This window comes from Danio rerio, chromosome 21, assembly GCF_052040795.2.
Source record: "Danio rerio strain M-AB ecotype USA chromosome 21, GRCz13ab, whole genome shotgun sequence".
Lineage (NCBI taxonomy): Eukaryota > Metazoa > Chordata > Actinopteri > Cypriniformes > Danionidae > Danio > Danio rerio.
Genome location: NC_141041.1, coordinates 34,598,910 through 34,620,914, shown reverse-complemented (window position 1 = coordinate 34,620,914; position 22,005 = coordinate 34,598,910). Strand labels below are relative to the sequence as shown.

The 22,005-nt window shown below is 35.5% G+C and overlaps 2 protein-coding genes across 11 annotated transcripts in view; one reads left to right on the top strand and one right to left on the bottom strand.

The window, feature by feature from the left end:
- Positions 1-497: 497 nt before the first annotated feature.
- On the bottom strand, positions 498-14,538 carry rhogb (ras homolog family member Gb). Its single transcript, NM_200040.2, is given in 2 exon segments — positions 498-2,310; positions 14,426-14,538. A coding segment is annotated over 1 exon segment (576 nt). The 5' UTR covers positions 2,280-2,310; positions 14,426-14,538; the 3' UTR covers positions 498-1,703.
- Positions 14,539-16,971: 2,433 nt separating this feature from the next.
- stim1b (stromal interaction molecule 1b) overlaps positions 16,972-22,005 on the top strand; it is a 92,230-nt gene continuing 87,196 nt past the window's right edge. For 9 of the 10 annotated variants that reach the window (XR_015519354.1, XR_015519352.1, XR_015519351.1 and 6 more), the window contains exons 1-2: positions 16,972-17,464; positions 20,050-20,177. Coding sequence is in view for 3 of the 10 variants with exons in the window: in XM_087299062.1 (XP_087155188.1) it covers positions 20,057-20,177 (121 nt within the window). In the remaining 7 variants the exon portion in view is untranslated. 10 annotated transcript variants of the gene reach the window in all.

The following is a 22,005-nucleotide window of genomic DNA, read 5'->3' as shown; positions in this document are numbered from 1 at the left end:
ATTCATCCGCCAATCAGACACTTGCAAGAAGCACTACATTTTAGCTCCACCCCTTCGTGGTCAGTCTAACTGCGCTCTAAACTGCTTAGATATTTGTACATATATGGATATTTTGCGTAAATGAAATCAAGATCGTTAAATGAATGGTTTCATGTTTTTCTGTAATTTTATTTGCATCCTTGACAATGCTTTATGGCAGTGTTTGTCAACCACGTTGCTGGAGTACCACCAGCTCTGCACATTTTCCATGTCTCCTTAACCAAGCGCACCTGATTCAGATCATCAGCTCATTAGCAGAGGCTGAAATACCTGTAATGTGTGCAACAGACAAAGGAGACATCCAAAACATGCAGTGTTGGTGGTCCTCCAGGAACGTGGTTGAGAAACACTGCTTTATGGGATTGTAGTTTTTTTTTTTAGTGTAGTTGTATTTGTCTTCTTGGCTTCAAATCAAAATTTGAAAAGTTGTCATTTTTTAAATATTTTTATATATATTTTTATGTTACTGATGGTATTGTATTACTGACTGCTTCAACAAAGGGAAAATTAATAGGAAAAATGCTTCCAGAACTATTGAAAATGTGGACATTAATGCAGACAATATTTTCATGTTGTAAAAGTCATGCATTAACATCATTGTTTTAAACAAAAGAACTGCTTGCTTTTACTGCTGTCTCACACTTTTAATGCAAGAATGTTATAGATAGACCACTAATTACATTAAAGGTCTGTTCTTAATGACAACCCAATGACAGAACACACATGCCATGAGCATAAAAAGCTGAATTAGTAATAATACACAAGTTAAAAAACAATTCTCAGATATGTGTTTTTGTAAACACTACAGAAAATTAAAAAGTCAATAAAGGAATAGTATTAGTAAGTCACCAAACACGCAAGAAGAACTCAAACCATTTTCATCTGAAATGTATTTAAGGGTTCATCTCCTCTATATTGTTTTTCATATTATTTAGATACCATAGAATGGTATCCAAATGTTTAGTGGTCTAATGAAATGCCCCCAAAAATGTTCTCTCTTCTTAAAAATAAGTATTTACTTAAAGAAAATTCAAGCAAAAAGAAAAAAATTGTTGCTAATGGGGGTTTCAAAACAGTGTAAAACCAAATATTTGACTTGATCTTGTGTTTAACAGATAAACGTTGGGTTCAGATGGCACAATATCAGCCTGATTCTGATCAATTGTAAACCACAACAAGAATGCTTGAATAGATGGATCTTGGATCTGGTCCTGACAGAACTAGACTAGCGTGTTTTATTATTGTTTAGTCATCCAGTGTGGTTTGTCACACACTTGATATTTACCTACAGAAGCACAGAAGATTTTCTGCACTGACCTTTCTAACATGATGACAAAATGGCTTAGGGTTTCCAGATCTAATATTCTGATGTTTCCTCAAGCTTTGTTTTGCTTAATCACTAGTTCTGCCTTCTTGATGGTATCACACACATCAAACATTGTTAAAGATGGCATACAGTTTTCACTTCGGGAGTTTTTTTGGTTCAAGAATTTAGGAGTGTAAATCAAAAACAAACATAACAATCATAAAGATATTGTGTAGTCTGAACCCGGCGCAAGACTGTGCTTCCTGGTCATCATTGACTACTATTCCATAGCATTCCCACCATTCCTATGCATTCCTCTGCGCGTAATTGAATTAAAATACCTCTATCCTCTGTATTTTCAGAGGAGTATACAGGGCTTCTTGTTAGCCACGGGTTGAGGACTAAGGTAGGCACGCACTGCGTCTGCAAACACGTCCTTGATGCCGTCCTGACTGAGTGCCGAACACTCGCGGTACTTGACGGCGTGGATTTGGCGAGCCAGCGCTTGACCCTGCTGGGTCGTGATGGGCGCCTGGTTCTGCTCCTTCAGCTTCTTCAGCACGTCGGCGTCATTGCGGAGATCACTCTTGGTTCCCACAAGCAGGATGGGCACGCTAGGACAGTGGTGTGTCACCTCCGGGTGCCACTTGTGCTTGATGTTCTCGTAGGACGGAGGGCTGGAGATGGAGAAGCAGATGATGAAGACATTGGTTTGAGGATAGGACAGCGTGCGAAGGCGGTCGTACTCCTCCTGACCCGCGGTGTCCCACAGATTGAGGCTGACGGTACGGTTGTCCACGCTGACCTGGGAGCTGTAGTTGTCGAAGACGGTGGGTATGTACTCTTTGGGGAAGGCGCCGGTCGTGTAGGAGATGAGCAGGCAGGTTTTTCCCACCGCTCCGTCTCCCACCACCACACACTTGATGCTCTGCATGATTGAAAGATGTGTCCTTGACTTCAGCAGTCTGTGGAGGAAGAGACAACACTGTTTAAAAATGCTCAGTGAAATCTGTTGCAAATCTTAACGTTAATTAGGGCTGGACGATATTGGAAAAGTTTTCTGTGATATACAGTTAAGTCCATAAATATTTGGACATCGACACAATTCTAACATTTTTGGCTCTATACACCCACACAATGGATTTGAAATGAAACAAACAAGATGTTTGAGCTTTAATTTGAGTATTTACATCAAAATCAGGTGAACGCTGTCGGAATTACAACAGTTTGCATATGTTCCCCCTACTTGCTAAGGGTCCAAAAGTAATTGGACAGAAAAATATTTATAAATCAGACTTTCACTTTTTAATACTTGGTTGCAAATCCTTTGCAGTCAATTACAGCGTGAAGTACGGAACACATAGACATCAGCAGATGTTGGGTTTTATCCCTGTTGATGCTCCACCAGGCCTCTTCTGCAGCTGTCTTTTGCAGTATGTTTTGGGTCATTCTCCATCTGCTCCGTGAAGCACTGTGCAATGAGTTCTGAAGTATTTGGCTTATTATGAGCATAAAATATTGCCAGAAACACTTCAGAACTTATCCTGCTGCTCCTTTTGTCCTGCAGTCACATCATTTAAAAATTCAACAGAACCAGTTCAATTGACAACCATAAATGCTCACGCCATTCCACTACTACCACAATGCTTCACTGCTTAGGATCATGAGCAGTTCCTCTCCTTCGCAATACTCGTCTCTTACCATCACTCTGGTACAAGTTGATCTTGGTCTCATTTGTCCATCGGATGTTGTTCCAGCACTGTGAAGGCTTTTTAGAGCTCCAATCTGGCCTTCCTGTTTTCACCAATGGTTTACATCTTGTAGTGAACCCTCTGTATTCATTCTGGTGAAGTCTTTTGACGGTTGACCCTGACACACATACACCTACCTCTTGGAGAGTGTTCTTGATCTGGCCAACTGTTGTGAAGGGTGGTTTCCTCACCAGGGACATAATTCTTTGGTCATCCACCACAGTTGTTTCTGAGGTCTTTCGTTTCTTTTGGTGTTGCTGAGCTCACTTGTGCAATATTTCTTTTTAAGAATGTTCCAACATGTGCCACGTCTAATGTTTTTGCTATCTCTCTGATGGGTCTGTTTTGTTTTTTCAGCCTAATGATTTTTGGATCTCATCTTGAGAGTTGACAGTACCTGATTCCAAATGCAAATTGATATCTGACGTTACATTTACATTACATTACATTTTGCCATATCGCCCAGCCCTAGCTTAAATATCTTTATTTGGAATCATTTTAGATTGATTGGGATGATTCTGTAGGGCAGTGAATCTACATAGAATATAATAAATGATCTACAAGCACTGATAAATAAATACAATAAAAAAATATAAAAATGAAATAAACAGTGTTTTATTGTTTTTCAAGCAGTTTAAAAGTATTCACATATACAGTAATTGAATAATCAAATTAAAAATAATACTGCATAATCTTTATAATTGTATAAACAACTAAATCAAATTAATAACGTTACAAATGGAACGATTACTTAGAAAACAAATCCTCATACAGTCACAGACCTCAAAAACACATGCAAATGATGAACTATAATCCCGAATCAACGTTGCGTTTCCTGTGATGTGACTATTGCGAATGATCACAATTCGATATTGATGCTGAATAAATTAAACAATTACAATTGTGCAGCTCTAGAAAGGATTATCTTTTTTTAAAAGTATATAATAATGTTGGCATGCATTTTCACCTCAACTCAGATCAGTCTGCAAAATATTTGTTCCAAAGAAAGGAAGTGAAACAGTATTCATACGTTTTCAAAAAGCCATTCAGACTTTTGTATTTGCTGTAGTGTTTGTCATATGAAAGCAAACACCACACTGCAGAGATGAGAACAATGAACATTTTTATGAGTCATTATTTTTTTTATTATATTTGTTTTTTTTATTAAATGATTAACTATCTGAAATTAAAAGTTTAAGTGAAAATTTTTTTTTTCAGTTGACTAGGGTGTTACATGATGCTGCTTTCAACTAAAAACAAAACAAATGTGCCTTTTGTTTACATCAGGGTTGTCAAACTCAATTCCTGTAGGGCCACAGCCCTGCAGTTTAGTTTCAACCCTATTCCAACACACTAAAGCTGCGGTCACACCGAGTTTTTCCTCCCATAGACTTCCATTCATACACACGCGAATGCGTCAGACCGGAAACACAGGGTTCATGCGTTAAGTTTCGCAGGTTGCTGCGGTGCAAAGTTCAAGCTTGGTGAACTCTGACCTGCGAAATCGCATCACTTGACTGCGTGAGACCAATCGAGGATCAAAACATGATGTCTCTGGAAAGAAATTTAGAATTTGGAGCAATCGCTCGCTTTTTAAATGTCTAACAATCTTGTTTAATCCTGCCCTTTTTCACAGCGCCGCACAACAGAATATCGCATGCTCAGACTCTAATGTGACTGCAGCTTTACCTGAAGGTTTCTAACAAGCCTGAAGGGTGCGATTAGTTTGATCAGGTGTGTTTAATTAAGGTTGGAACTAAACTGTGCAGAACTGCATCCCTTCAGGAACTGAGTTTGACACCTATGTTTTACACGGTAGATGGTAAGGGACCTAAACAAATTTATAAAATGAGTTTCAAAGGTTTTAAAAGAATTGTGTTTTTGTGAAATCTGTGTTGTCATACTTGTGTTTCATGCATTCAGTCTGGATGACTACAAGACAGTGTGTGCACAGGTGCATAGTGTTTTTTATGAAGTGACATCATCCTCTTATTGGCCAGACATGAATGTCATTGTAATCTGTGTGTACACACTATTTAAAAAATAGGGCAAGGAAACCTTTTTTTTAATTATACATGTACTTGAAACACTATTCATTTTTTATGTATCGTGTTGTTAATGCGCATTTTAAATAAAGATGACCCTGGTCACAGATTCTTTATTGTTACTCACAATTGTTTAGCAAAACCGTTCATAGTCATCGTTACAGCCAGTTAAAGGCAGCCCTAAAATGGCTCTGTGTCTGCTCAGAGTTCAGTGTAAAAATGCTATATGCCACATTAAACGGTTCATGTAAATACAAATTTTTGAAAATGTATGTCTTCAGGTTTGAATTATGTGCTGCATTGTAACTTTTTTTGTAAAGATGTCTAAAGTAAAGGTTTTATCTAACAAGCATGTGTCCAAAGACATGAATCTTATTGGTTTGCTGTTGTTTTGATATCATATATTCAAATAAAAACAAAAAAAATTGTCAGCATATGAAATACTCTTTCCAGGTCCGAGCCGCTACTCATTTGAATTGAGAAAATATTCATTTATGACCACTGTTTAGTCCTATCACACATTAAACTGAATTTTATAAAAAAATCATGGTGTACACATGCACAACAGTCTTTGGATTTGCTTCATCCCAGACACGAATACTTTAACAATTTATAAAGCATGAATTACTCTCTGGCCATCAGATATTAGGCATGGATATAAAAAAAAAAAAAAAATATATATATATATATATATATATATATATATATATATATATATATATATATATATATATATATATATATATATATATATTAGGGATGACACAATTCTCAATATAATATTGAACCGTTCAGTATGACATCCACGGTTCAATATGAGCTTGTGAATTTTTTGCTTGCGTTTTTTTTTTCGGTTTTGCATTTCAATAATTTGTGTGTGTTTTATATCTCTCCGAATTGACTGTTTGTGTGTGCCTGTAAGTCAACGAGCTGAGATGAGGAAACTCCTTCCTGCAAGAAAATATTCAATCACAATGCTCTAAAGTTAGGGGGCGCTTAACCATCATTCCACACTTTAATGGCGAGCAGCGGTGAAGGCAACAGTAAGCGGAAACGTCGGATTTCTCTCCACACCGCGTCTTTCAAATCTGCTGTGTGAGCTCATTTCAGTTTTACCGGTGAGTATAATGCCAAAGAAAGAAAAAATGTTGTGGGAGCATTGTTTTACACGTATAGCCTGCTCAAACGATATACTTTCAACATGACTGCACATCTGCGGTGCCATCATAGCAATATCACTGTCTGAAGGCAGGATAGCAAAGAAGATAATAAAGTTCTCCAAAAAACAACAATCCCTCGCTGAATTCTTAAAGCAAATATACCCAACTGGTTCCGAGAGACACATAAAAATAACAAAGCAGTGGGGGTGTTCATTGCTAAAGATTTGCAGCCTTTTTTAGTGAATGGAGATGCGGGATCCGCGTAAACTTACAGACTACCATCTCACACTTTTTTTTTAGCACTGAGATAATTAAGATGGTTGATTTATGTTTACTAAAGTACAAATATGTTTGTTTGAAATGGTCAATTTATGTTTATTAACTTGAATAAATGTGTTACCCTGTTTGCACATGGGCTACCAGCAGCTGGGAGATTTCAGTGTTTTTTATTATACAACAGGAACTAGTGTACTTTTCTTGGCTTTTAAGTAAAATAAAGAAGTATTGCAATTAATCGTTTTTTTTTCTCCTTAAGCCCTGTTCACTCTCTTACTATTCCTATTGCCTCAGCATAGAATAACAAAAGAAAAACATGTGTCAAGTCATCAGAACCAAACCGAACCAAAAACCGTGTTAAAAAACCGAGGTATGTATTGAATCGTAGGCTAACTGTATTGTTGTATCCCTACTATATATATATATATATATATATATATGAAGATTTACTAATGCATTATTAACAACCAAGTCCATGTTTGTTAAGATTAGTTAATGCACCATGAGTTAACATGAACTAACAATGAACTACAGTTTTTTTTTTTTTTTACATTTTTTACAGTTAGTTTTTTTTTTTTACAGTTTTTTTACATACATACATACATACATATATATACATACATATATATATAAAAACATTCTGTGATGTCACACTTTGATAGGTTTTGCACCTATCACAAGGTATTACTTTGTCAAAGAAATTACTTAGAGAACTTTTTTCGAACATGGCTCTATCAGCTTGTATGTCCAAGCCGCTACTCATTTGAATTGAGAAAATATTTGTTTATGATGACTGTTTAGTCATATCACACATTAAAATCAATTTTATATAAAATCATGGTGTACACAATACTCTCTGGACTTGCTGCATCACAGACACCAATTTTTGAACAATTTATAAAAAATGAATCACCTTCTGGCCGTCTGATATTAGGCATGAATATATATATATATATATATATTGTGATAGTGATATTCGACAGTATTACATTGCTTTGTCAACGTTTATTATTATCATTTGTTGAGTCTTCCCATTTCGCGTGACCACACACGTAACAAGTGGATTTGTACATATCACAAGGTATTACTTTGTCAAGAAATCTTACTTCCAAGAACTTTTTTTCGAACATGGCTCTAGATGACATCCTCAAGTAAGTGTGGAACTCCCTATATGGCCACTTCTCATAGTAAAGAATCCTCATCAACACATTTCAATCAGGATAATCTCAAAGCTGTATCTTTCTCTTATCAGTATTAAAAATGTATTTTTGGAGAAGAGATGGAATGTATAGGTACTTAAGACTGATACTAGATTGGGCAGAGTTATCATGACACCCCCACTTTATAATTGAATGTAAACAGTTTTAAGTATTTAAATTGTTCTGGCAAAAATACTGTCAGTTTTAATATTAGTCATAACATTAAAATCAGCATGTTAGTTTTAGCCGTTACTTAAGACAAGGTTTTTACTTATTTTATTAAGTCAAAAGTTACTAAATAAAATAAATGAAGGATAGGTGAACAAACATTTTAGAATTTACAGATGTATGAATCGATCGGTGGAAAGAAAGATTTACACGCATGCAAAGAAAGGGACACAGAAGAATGGTTTACGGGAACCTATAATTGTTTGTTCATGCAAATGTGCAGCGTGTTGAGGTCATTTCAGTCTTTATAAAACAACGTTTTGAATATACAGTCAGCTTCGTCCAGTTCCTTCTACTTCCCCTTGCAGTTTAACCGATAAGCTGTGTATATATTACGACACAATTGAATTCTCAATTGCAAATGAAGGGACTATGCATTCACCTTCTCAGAAATGAACAAAAAGGAGCTTTTGTCCTCCATATTTCTGTTCTTACCCAACATTTGAATTAGATACAATGGAAATATGATCAGTTCGGGTCATAAATATGGCTCTCTTTGGGAAATAAGTTGTGTAACCTAAGATTTAACACAACATTTGCATGCTGGAAAGTTTCAAAACTAACTCTATTAGGTTTCTGTGAATACTGAGCGAGAATAGGATTAATACTCAACACTTGGGAAGGTGCAATTTCTGTTTTTAAAAGGAGCAGTAAAGTAGATTTATTATCAACTTTTCCCCATTACACTGCTGAAACTGTTAATCAAAGTACTTTCTAAGTCCTTCCACAGCTGTTTTGGACCTCTCGTGTTATTGCCTGTTTATAATTAAAATTTTTGATACATGATAAGCTGTTTCCTCAATAGTTTGATCATGACAAGCAGGCCATCTTGCTTGCAGCAGAATGTGAGAAAGATTTGCGCTCTCACACATCAACGAGAAACTCAGAGCTGCGGCGTTTCGAACCATTCAGCTTTCAGTTCTCTCTTTCTTTCTCACTTATTCCAAGAGTCTGGCAGATGTTTGACCCCAGGAGAAAGGAGTGAGACGGACTCTGCCCAATCTCCAGAGACGCTCAGAGAAAGAGAAATACTGAGAGCCCAGCCCTCTTCTGCAAGGCGTTAGCCAATGTGGTTAGTGAACCAAGAGCTCAAAGATACAGCACTGGTGGAGTCTCTTCTGTCACTTACAGCAGGGCTTTGTCATATCACAACAGCGATGATTAGCAGAAGTGCCGAATGAAACAAGTGCAACAGAATCCAATGCTGCCCCTTTTCTAACTGTGGTCTTGCAGTTTAGCTGCTTTGTGGTATTTGTTTGAGTAGATGTTCAAGATTGTGGCCCTAAATGTGTCTTGTAGCACTCGCACTGTATCAAGCAGACCACACATATAAATGACGGTAAGAGTTTAGCTTAGCTTATCAAGTGTATTTACTGAACAGAAATGGATGTGGATACAACAAAACTAAATGCAGCGATGACTTAGATAAGTGCACAAACATGCAAATAACAATTCCATTAAAGTCCTTCACCACACAGTAGCTATATAATACAAAAAAAGACAGAGAAAGACCATGTTGGGAGTTCTGGTGTATGTGCGTATATGTGTTCGTAATCAACCTCACTGAACCAATAGTTGTACTCGTGAGGGAGTAAATAGTCTTTTGTTAGTCAAAAACACTCGAGTCCCAGTCATTTAATTTTGAGTATCTATCGATAACAAAACTGATACTTCTATAATACATAAAAAAAAATAATTTAAAAAGAGCGAAGAAACAGATCCAGGATGTTCATTATTTTTTAATTAATTCATCTTGTTTTAACATTCAACAACTCTGTTAACAAACTGAGCACTTCTGTGAAGAAGCTTGAACAATCAAGGAATAAATAACATCAATTCTTCACTTCTGGACTTTTGTGCAACAGTAAATGTTAAAAAAAAAATGTAATATAAATACAAATAGCTCCTCCAATACCGCAAGTTTACATATCTCACAGTTTGCAATGGCAATGTTGTCGTCATCAACTTTATAATACCTCCCGACTGCAGACGTACTCGCGCTTTCTGCTTAAAGCTGCTTCCATGTTCTACTTTGCTGGCATTTAACCAATAGCGTCTCTGCAACCAGGTGATGTCATGCAGCACGTAACTCTGTGCCACAACATAACTATGTGTTCAAAGATAAAGAGAATATATACATATATATTTGAGTCCTGATAGGGAGGTAACGTCCAATTCCATGTCTGAAACCGCGTAATTGGGCCCGATTTCCAATCACGTGATCAGAAATTTAAATGAAAATACTGGGGTAAAATAATCTGCCATATTTTAAAGACATGGCAGGAAATTAAATGAACTTTAATGCAGTGCTTCTTGTCTGATCTGGGACCCACTTCATATCGTATATCTTAACAGACAGTGAAGATCGCTGATTTTTATAGAAATCTTAAACGTGACAATTTTGTAATGGAAAGAAAGTTCACCAGAAGCCTTTGGGCTTCCTGGCTAAAAATTAAAAGTCTCTGTGCATATACATACTTTAAAGTGCTTTAAAGAAATCAAAATATAAATGTTTATGTTGCTAGCGCACATTGTATTTCTTTGGAGCACAATAAATCCCTGGCTGTTAATCCACTGAAATTTTGATTTTGTTTTGGTAATCTTTTAAAGTCTGACCATTTGCTTCAGCGTTTGATATGGCGGTCCTTCTCTAATGACTTTGGCCACAATTTTTTTTAACCACACCCCTTTACTGTTTGTTTGCTATGAGTAATTGATGCACAAAAAGAAAGCCACACCCCCCACTCAATATTCTGTTTCAGTGGGCTTATATGTACAGCTAGTGTTTTTCAGCCACTGTTTTTCAACTTCCTGTGAAAGGTTTATGTGATTATTTTCAATTTCATAATGTTCCTTTTACAGCGTCGATGTTGTAATGTAACTCAAATATAATTAGTTAATTACACTTAAGCATCCATTAGGCTGTTAAAGCGTAAAAAGAGAAGAAAGACTGCCTACATTAGAAACAGGCTAGCACAGAAACTCCATTGAAATGACTGGGGTAAGTAAAATTTTTATACTTTAAAGACATGGTGCTGAAAAATATAATTTAATCCAGTGCTTCTTGTTTGGTCCGACAGCCAATGACAATTCACCGGAAGCCCTGAGGCTGGCTGGCTAAAAGTCAGTGTGCATATACCCCATTAGAAGTACATTAACTCATTGAAATAAAAGTCTTAGCAACTTTCAGTTTATGCAGACTTTAAAGATGATTTTTCTCAGTTTAAATTTTTTTTTTACCGTCAGATTCCAGATCTTAAGAAAAATGTTATCTTGGCCAAATCTATTTCAATCCTATCAAACCATACATATATGCTACGCCTATTTATCCAGCTGTCAGGTGATGTATAGTTCACTTATTTTCCTTTGTCTTAGTGCCTTATTTATCAGGGGTTACCACGGCGGAATGAACTGCCAACTATTCCAGCATATATTTTACACGTTGGCCACAACCCAGTACTGAAAAACACCCATACACTCTCACATTCAAACATAAACTCAAACACTAAGGTCAATTTTGTTTACCCACTTCACCTATAGCGCATGTCTTTGGGCTCTGGAGGAAACTGGAGCACCCAGAGAAAACCCATACAAACATGGGAAGAACATGCAAATCCCACACAGAAATGCCAACTGACCCAGCTGGGACTCGAACCAGCAGCCTTCTTTCTGTGAGGCTATAATGCTAACCACTGAGCCACCTTGCTGCCTGTTTTGTAGTTTTACGTTTTACGTTTAGTAAAGTATTACGTTTAACTCCGAACCGAATGATGCAAGTCACCAGAGGAACAAAAAGGGAACTTACACTAGGTTGCAAAGCATGCAGAAAGAAATCAAAACTAGAAGTGGTCAGATACATTTATCCCTCCTTTTTTATTCTCTATAGACACTTTCATCATAAACCCCAAGTTAAGTTTGAAGCTTCAGTGTTAGTGTAAGGTTCTAACTAAGCTTATTCCTCTGCAGTTGCATGTGGAAATGAAAAAAAAAAAAACGGATCATGGGAACTGTCACCACAACTTATGACACAGCAAGTCACCATGTTTCCAGTGACTCATGGCAGGAAAGCGCATCTCAGAGAGACCCTTGTGTCATTGCAGATATTCAGCTGTTTTGTAAACGCATTTTCACATTAGGAAGATGACAATAGCTGCTTTGAGAGCAGTAGAAATGTTCCCACTCGCAGATTACTTTACCAACAACAATAACGGAGTAAAATATTGTGTTTCAAAATATGATAAAGCAAAAATAACTTCTCTAATATCTGCTGTTTGTTACTGAAATAAATATCCTTCTGCATGGCTCTCTTGGAGTTCAAAAATGAGGATGTTTCTTAGTTCCTTGTTTCCTCTGGAAAACCCAACTGCCCTTTTCTGTCTTTTTCTCCAAATTTGCATAATTTCCCATTCATTTTCTGTGTGAACTGTATTGTTGCAACAGGCATGTCTACATTTTCACAGAAAAGACTTTAGTGAAACCCCAAGGTTACAGTTTGTGTGTGTGTAATAAAGTACAATCCATCATATAGTTAATGAGGTAACACTTTACAATAACAGTACATGAATAATGATGTGTAAATATGTAAACGAAACATTAATTAATAAAGATGAGTTAATGTATGCGCTAATTATGAACTTACTTTAACTACAACATGAGTTACATGAGTTCATGTGTAAATAACGACTATCTTAATTACTTGTTAGTACATGTTGTTAATTAATGTAATAATTAACATTTATATTAAGCTAAATGCAACCAACATGAACTTATGAGCTGTTCATGTATGTTTATGTCATGACTTTACTTGTAGGGGTACATCATCATTAACTCATCCTTAAAGATGATGTGCCCCTCCAAGTAAAGTCATTGTATAATTATACATTAACATATCATGAGTTCATGGTTTAATTAAGCATAACTTAATGTGGTAATCAATACATTAATTACAGCGACTTGGGGAAAATATCTAATTGCCATTTTTTGACATATATTGCAATTTGATTACGATTTAATTTTGTAGTCAAGTTTCAGGTCAAGTCATGGCAACAATACTGTGACAGCTCTTAAAAATTACCTTTTTTTGTGTATGTGACTTTGAACCCAAAATATTCCCACATTACTGATGTTCTGTTTTTCTTTGATATCAATAAAATTTTTTATTAAAATTAAAATTTTAATTAACAAAAATATTAATGTTTCTGAAGCAGCAGATGCCATTAGCCCAATTATCTATGCTTTCATGTTTGATTTTGTTTTTTATTGTGGGCGTTCTGCATAGTTCGGTTGCGCAATTCTGACTGGGCAGAACAAAAGTGTGCACACTCAATTGGCTAGTAAGACTATCACACACAGATGGCAATCACGCATTTGCTCTTGGTGGAGGAAGTGAAATAATACATATTTCTTGTCACAGCCTCTTGCGATGAATTAATCACAACGTTTTAAATTGCTATTCGATTTTGATTAATCACATAGCATGTACTAACAAGTAATTAAGGTAGCCGTTATTTACACATGAACTCACATGACTCATGTTGTATTTAAAGTTAGTTTACGATTAGCGCATGCAATAACTAATCAGTGGTTAATAATAAAGTAATGTTTAGTTTACATATTAACACATCATTATTAAATGTTACCGTTTATAATATTATCAATATTACGATTTACTATATATAATATATATTATTTATTTACTAACATATTATAACAATCAGTTAATACTGTAATAAATATGTAATAATAAATGTATTGCTCATTGTTATTTAATATTAATGCATAAACTTAAAAATTAAACAATAATATGCTACTATAATATATAGTAGTTTCAACTTATAATCAAATTTGTGTGTCATGAATTAAATAAAAATCAATAAATTAAAAAAGGAATACATATTCACTAATAACAAAGAGTTTCTCATAATAAACTTATGTTTGAGTCTTATTAGAAGTAGGAAATGTATAATGTGATCATATAAAACAATAAAACATTAATTTCTGCTACATAAATACTAATACACAGTCACATGCATGCGAATGAGCTGCTAATTAGTAGTGGATGTGTGTTTCCTGATGTAAATTGTTCTGAATGAAAGTTCAGAGTGCAGTTGTGCTTGTCAATAGTCTTATTGACAGTGCTTTACAGTACTCGTGTGTGTGTGTGTCTATGGGAGTGGCCCTTATTCCTGCTCTCTGATTTAAAAACACCCAAACCAATATTTAATCGCGGTCGAAAGCGAGAACCTTTCAGGATATTTGGTCAAATATCACCCAGTCCGAATTATTGACGCGCTTCAAAGCTTTTTCACATGAACAAACAAACTTATGCACCAGTAAACACAGAAATTAACAGTTTTTCAAGTTATGCGCTATATATCACACACACCTATAAACACTATTGTCAAACTAAAACATATCTTACCAAACATATCAGACGCTCTTGAGGACAGTAATCCGGCGGCTGTGGAAGTTAGTAGTTGAAGTCTGTAGGACGCGAGTGTGTTCACCCCTCAGAGAGGAAGTTAATGGCTTAACGGCATATTTGAGGAAGTTTACCGAAGTAAATGCGGCTATGACAATGTTTAAGAGGGCGTAGCAGAGTCTGTCTACACCACAAGCGCGCTCACACTTTTATCAAGCACTTCTCTCGCGTGCACACTATCGGCTCGGTTGACTTTAATGGGGTTTGTCGCGTCTTGTCGTTCATTCGCTTGCTGTGCAACACAGGGAAATCCCGTATCATCATACCTTAATGTTCAAACTACCTGAGCTGAGAAGACGTGAGAATATCGACTTGAATCATTGCACAGTCGTGGGTGGTGCTAACCCGTGCAAAAAGTTACAAGACTGTGTCATATTTTCCATCAAAATTGCTATTTTTTGTTTCTAATATAAACTCTTGATGGAAAAGCTTAGTCAAAATGAATATTTCTGACGCCACTCGGTTTTGAAAGACGTAGCCTATGAGTGAGTTTCCTTTGTAGATAACAAAATTAGGCATTTTAAATAATGTTCAAGCTGCTCTTTTTGTGGGTGGTGGTGAATGGCATTGTTTTGCAAGTTTAAAAAAGGTTCTTTTGATACATGTCTTACATGTAAATTGTGTATTGACCGAGTAGAACATTGACTGGATACATTGTATGGAAAAGTATCTGGATACAAATGTATCCTTTTGTATACCAAAACTATGTCATGAATTGAAAAACTTACATATAGAGTTTAAAATTCAGTAAAAGCATTTTTTTTTGCCTCTGCTGCATAGTTAGATAGGCCAAAACAATTCGCAATTATAAAACAATATCTATTTTAAACAAATAATAATATCAGTATAAAGCAATATATTTAACTAAAAATAAAATCAACTTAGAAATAAAATGAATATTACCTGAAAAAATGTTTAGATGTAAATATTAAAATATAGGCGTATTTAAGAAACAAAAATACAACAAAAATTATGCAAACATAGGATATTAAAATTAATTTTTTGTAATAAAAAATCTAGAATAACTAATGAAAATAATCAAAAATAAATGAGTATCTTTTTAATTTATTTTCATTTTTCCCACATGAATGACAACTTTGCATGGAAAATTAAGAAGAGACTACACTTAATAAGTAGAGACTAAAAGAAGAAGAACCGTTATAGAATTTATAATGATTTTATTTATTATAATGCATGTCCGTAGCCAGCCTGGTGAAAGAGGTGGTTCTTTTTTCCCAAAAAGCAGACCTTTATGGGGTTTTTTTGGCACATTTTCTATTTATTTATAATATTTAAATGCTGCATTTTAGTGACATTTTAAGCACAATGTTTTGCTGGATTAGCTTTAAATGGTCATCATTACCATTTGTTTTGATGCACCAAAAACATTTCCTAAACATATAGAACAAAGAAACATGAATAAATACTTATTTAAAAATACAAATGTATCTGATTATATCATAAAAAAACAGGAATCTGTTAAAGTTTTAAATAAAAAAAACTGTGGCCTATTTTCATTTATTAGACAAATAACCAACTGGCCAGCACATTCAACTTTCCTCAGTCACAATTTCCCCATTTGAATAATACAAATTTAAATATAATAATAATAGTAACCATAGTAATAATAATAATAATAATAATAATAATAATAATAATATAACAATAATAATGTAGAGCTTTAGCCAAAACAGTATTTAAATTAATTTTAATATGGGCCGCTATTGGTGCTTCAAAACTTTTTAATAGTCATTTTATGTTTAAAACTCAACTTTGTTGACTTCTGTTTATGTTTTGTTGTATGTTTTCTTGAACATCTAGATGTTTGACTTGATCCAAACTGATTATCTATAGTCACATCAAAGCAACAGCCCAGAATTCCACTTTGTCTTAAAGCTCTTTTCGATGGATTATTTTCACAATCTATGATGGCAGAGCAGTCAAAATTAGACAAACAAGCTCATGTGGGACAAATTTTGGACCTTTGTCAGTGAGGGGTGGGTCTTTTGAACCACCCAATCCCCAATAATGAGGATTTAAATCAATAATGCCTATATATGCCTCAAAATGCAATGGAAACTATTCAAATATGGGCTAGCTTTAACTGGTGATTTGTGATGCTTTTTGTTGTTTGTTTGTTTGTTTGTTTGTTTTATTTATATATATATAAAGAATTTTATAAGAAATAATTATAACAATTATTATATTATATTATATTATATTATATTATATTATATTATATTATATTATATTATATTATATTATATTATATTATATTATATTATATTATATTATGTATTTTTTAAAACCAACTATAAACCAATAATATAAACACATGGTAAACAGACAGGAAAATTGGGAGGGGTTTCTTTTTCTTTTTCAGCTGCATGGTTTAGTATCAAACCACTAGATGGCCGTGTCTTTCTGTTTGTCGGTGCCAAACCTTTAGAACCCGACAATTTATATCCCGAGAAACTATTTGCTTTGCCATTAGACAACCTCTCCAAAAGCAACACCAAGCGGATTCGGAACACGGAGGGGTTTGGGATAACGCGGAAAAGAAGCTTTAAACAGACGCGATGAACCTCGAAATTTGATTTGCATATCCGGGACATATTTTTATGTCATACATTTGGAGGAAAGCTAATTTTTCTTTTTCATTTTGGAGAGTTTGCCTGAAGCACAGTAGTGATGGACCAACATTAGTCTGCTAGATATCGTTGACATGGGCGGGTTGTTGCGTAAACTGTGACGAGGAGATGTTAGAGCATGACCGTCGAACATCTCTGAAGTTTTATTTCAATTTATTGGATCATATAAAAGACAACATTTCTATCGCGCTGTTAAAACAACATCCAGCTGAGTGGAATAACACCTTTCAGAAATCGGTCACCTAATGGATATCAGTGGGATCCAGAGAAACTTCTGCATTTGAATTGTCACGATCGACTCCAGCAGTTTACCACCTTCTGATTTCAGGTATTTTTTTCAAAACTTGTTAATAGATCCATGTGAGTTAGACTGTGTGTTTACACCACGAACAACAACTGTAAAACAACACGGGGAACATTTTTGTGCCAGACAAGCTGCAGTATACAAAGGCGGAACTTGATAGTACTAGCAAAAGAGATCACAATTTGGCGCTAGTCTTATAGTAAGGTGAATATGAGGATGTTAAATAGCTATGCAAATTTCTAAAAACTTATGTGATATGCCACGCGTCACTAAACCCAATCCTACGGATTTGAGCGGCATTTACGCTCCTGCTATAGCAGGCTACCCCATATGGCAAGTTTGGCAACTCATATACAGTTGAAGTCAGAATTATTAGCCCCTCTGTTTATGTCCCCCCAATTTCTGTTTAACGGAGAGAAGATTTTTTTCAACACATTTCCTAGTATCATGGATTTAATAACTCATTTCTAATAACTCATTTATTTTATCTTTGCCATGATGACAGTAAATAAAAATTTCAAGACACTTCTATACAGCTTAAATTGACATTTAAATGCTTAACTAGGTTAATTAGGTTAACTAGGCAGATCAGAGTAATTAGGCAAACTATTATATAACGATGTTTTTTTCTGTAAACTATAGCTTAAAGGGGCTAATAATTTTAAACTTAAAATGTTTTTAAAAAAATTAAAATTGTATTTTATTCTAGCTGATATAAAACAAATAAGACTTTCTCCAGAAGAAAAAAATATTATCAAACATGCTGTAAAAATTTATATTGCTCTGTTGAACATCATTTGGGAAATATAAAAAAATAAATAATATCACTTGTACTTGTTTATAAATTCCCCAATATATATTATTAAACTATTACTATTCATTCCAGTCCTTGTATAGGACATATTGTTTAGTTGCTTGTAAATATTTAAATAAATACTCATGTCTAATCCAGCTTCACTAGTACTACTTGAAAAGACACTAGTGCAAGTGTGCCCAAACCTTTTCTTATAAAGGGCCAAAAAACCAAACTTGATTAAGGGTGGTGGGTCGAAGCTAAATACCAAACTGTATTACATTAAATTTGCCATGGTAATTTCATAATTTAATATTTAAAAATATATTGAAAAAAATAATCGTATCAATAATTATATTTTATTCAGCGGATGCCCTTCCAGCTGCAACCCATCACTGGGAAACATCCACTTATTCACACACATACACTACAGACAATGTAGCTTACCCAGTTCACCTATAGTGCATGCCTTAGGACTTATAGGGGAAACCGGAGCACTCGGAGGAAACCCACGCAAACACCGGGAGAACATGGAAACTCCACACAGAAGTGCCAACTGACCCAGCCGAGTCTCAAGCCAGCGACCTTCTTGCTGTAAGGCTACCGACTATGCCGCTGTGACATATATATATATATATATATTCACTCGATAATGAAATATGTGTCCTAAAAATGTTTTTAACAACGTGCCACACATGTATATCTGTCAACATCTAAAGAAATTAAAGTTTAAAATATCTTTTAAAATACCTGATTAATTACCATTTAATTGAAACTTGTTTTTGTTGCTCAACAATTAAACATGCAAACAAAAGGTTATGTAAAATTAAAAATGGCTATCTCTGTTATTAGGGATTCGACCCAATCTTTCCCATCATTTGTCCATAGTACCATCTCTGATTGTTTGGCGGGCCAAATCATAGGTTACCATGGGCCAACTTTGGCCCGTGGGCCCTAGATTGGGCATCTCTGCACTAGTGTTTGTTTGGTGAAGCCTACACGAAAGATGTACGGCATCTTTCGTGTTTTTGTACGGCATTACTTGTACTGCATTTATAAGGCCGCTGGTTTGAGCCCCGGCTGGGTCAGTTGGCATTTCTGTGTTGAGTTTGCATGTTCTTCCTGTGTTGGCGTGGGTTTCCCTCTGGGTGCTTCGGTTTCCCCCACAGTGCAAAGACGTGGTACAGGTGAATTAAAGCCAAATTGGCCGTAGTTTATGAGTGTGTGGGAATGCAAGAGTGTAAGGATGTTTCCAAGTGTTGGGTTGCTGGAAGGGCATTCGCTGTGTAAAACATATCCTCTATAAGTTAGTGGTTCATTCCACTGTGGCGACCCCTGATTAATAAAGGAACTAAGCCAAAGAAAAATGAATGAATAAATTATTTTAATTATCTAATATCTATCAAGTATCTGGAAAAAGTAGGTCTAATTTATTTCAGTCATACAACACTAAAGTTAAATATTAATCTGTGAATTATCAATGTGTGATAATATTAAGTAATAGTAAATACACAAGGCATTTACTTAATATAAGGTTTGCTTTTGGGTTAATGCATATGTTTATGCATCAGTTACTGCACTGAGTACATTATAATGCTTAACAATATAAAACAAAGTGTTACCGTAGTTAAACTGAAAAGATACTAGTTTGCATATCGGTCAATAAAATAAATACCAGGCAGTTACCTAAAAATACATGTGAAATGGACTAATGTTGTAAGTCAGAATATCCATTTTACTCAATGTTTCTCTCTCTCTCTCTCTCTCTCTCTCTCTCTCTCTCTCTCTCTCTCTCTCTCTCTTTCTCTGTGTTTAGGTTTAGTATGGCTCTGTTGAGATTTGCCAGACACTTTATATACATCACATGGCTGGGTTTCTTATGGAGGAGTTCAGCAGATCAGCCCCGCCTGACAGACCACCTCCACTCTGCCGTTGGACTCTCTGGTAAGAAATCACCATTCAGTGTTATTACCAAAGTTGTGTGTGTCTGTATAGAGTGCATTACATGTGTTATATAATCGCAGCAGAGTGTTTGTTCAAGAAAGAAATGTCTGATATACACCAGTTGTTGCATGTGCTGCTAGATAAGATAAAGTGTTTTCTTTGTTTGGTCAGAGACTTACGGTTAATTATGTCAGACCGGTCTTTTGGAATATATATGCTGCACTTATATGTGTTGACCAAAAAACTGAAAGAACTGGCTTGACAAAATCATGTGGTCAGCTAAAAATTCACCCAAAATTGAATATTCTGTCATGTCTTTAATCTCATTTCATTTCAAAGTCATAAATCTTTAATTCACTTTAAGAGCACTCAAGATGATGTTCCTCAAGGGCCCCTATTATTGTTTTATTGGTTCCTTACTTGCTTTTGGAGTTCTCCTACAATAGGTTTACACAAGAACAAGGATAATTTGCTCATAATGTACATGTCTCATCATCGAATTTACCAGAGTGACTCTTAAAGATTTGTTTCAATATCTATTTTAAGAGTCTACTCTGCTCTGATTGGTCTGTTATGACTAAACCCCCATTAGCACATCTGAATTTCAGCTCCAGACCTGAAACTTCATCGCAAACATGATTTGTGCATGATGTAAGCATCAGTTTTTTGGGTGCTTAGAATGATAACTTGTTTTAAATTTCTGATGAGCTCTTGAACACAACGACCATATAGATTAATTGATAATACACTCACTGACCGCTTTATTAGGCACACCTTACTATTACCACGTTGGACCCCCTTCTGCCTTTAGAACTGCCTTAATCCTTCGTGGCATGCATCAGCCTGTGCGAATCATAGCCTCAGTTTCCTGTTCTTAGCTGACAGGAGTGGCACCCGGTGTGGTCTTCTGCTGCTGTCGCTCATTCGCCTCAAGGTTTAACGTGTTGTGCGTTCAGAGATGCTCTTCTGCAGACCTCGGTTGTAACGAGTGGTTATTTGAGTTACTGTTGCCTTTCTGTCAGCTCGAACCAGTCTGGTCATTCTCCTCTGACCTCTGGTATCAACAACATCTTCTGAAACTATTCATATCGCAATATTTATCGCAGAAAAATAAAATATTGCATCAGATTTTTCCAATATTGTGCAGCCCGTTTTCACATAGAAATCATTAAAATAATGAAATGTGACTTTTGCAGCTTTGAACTTACATGTTTATTTCTGTACTTATATATTTTTTATTCTTTTGAAAAAATGTTCAATACTTTTGGAGAGAAAAAAATATAATATATATATATATATATATATATATATATATATATATATATATATATATATATATATATATATTAGGGATGTAACGGTATTGTAAATACCGTCATACCGCAATATAAATTTTTTTTGATATTACCGTAGTCGCATGACTCGGTAAAACTATAGGTCTTCTGAGAAAATTTGCTCAGGCGAATGAAGCGAACGGGAGGTAGCGAAAACTACAATTCCCATCAGCCCATGCTTGACCATCATCCCTTGCGGTCTGTTGTCGCTACAGATCCAGTAATGCGGAAATGGAGTGTGCTGCTAGAAGCGGGGATGAAAAAGAGCTGGAAAACTCTAAAGCGGGTGTTGTCGCCGCGCGCGTTCTGAATAGCGGTGTTGTCGCGCGAGTTCTTATCAGCTGTGTTGTCGCGCGCGTACTGAATAGCGGTGTTGTCAGCACACTGTTCAGATTGATGCAGACATGAGACCTCTATCTTACTCATGGTTTGTCCTCTCAAGTGGGGGAAAGACAATGCACAACGTTACCCACTGCTGTCAACCTGGGCCAAGT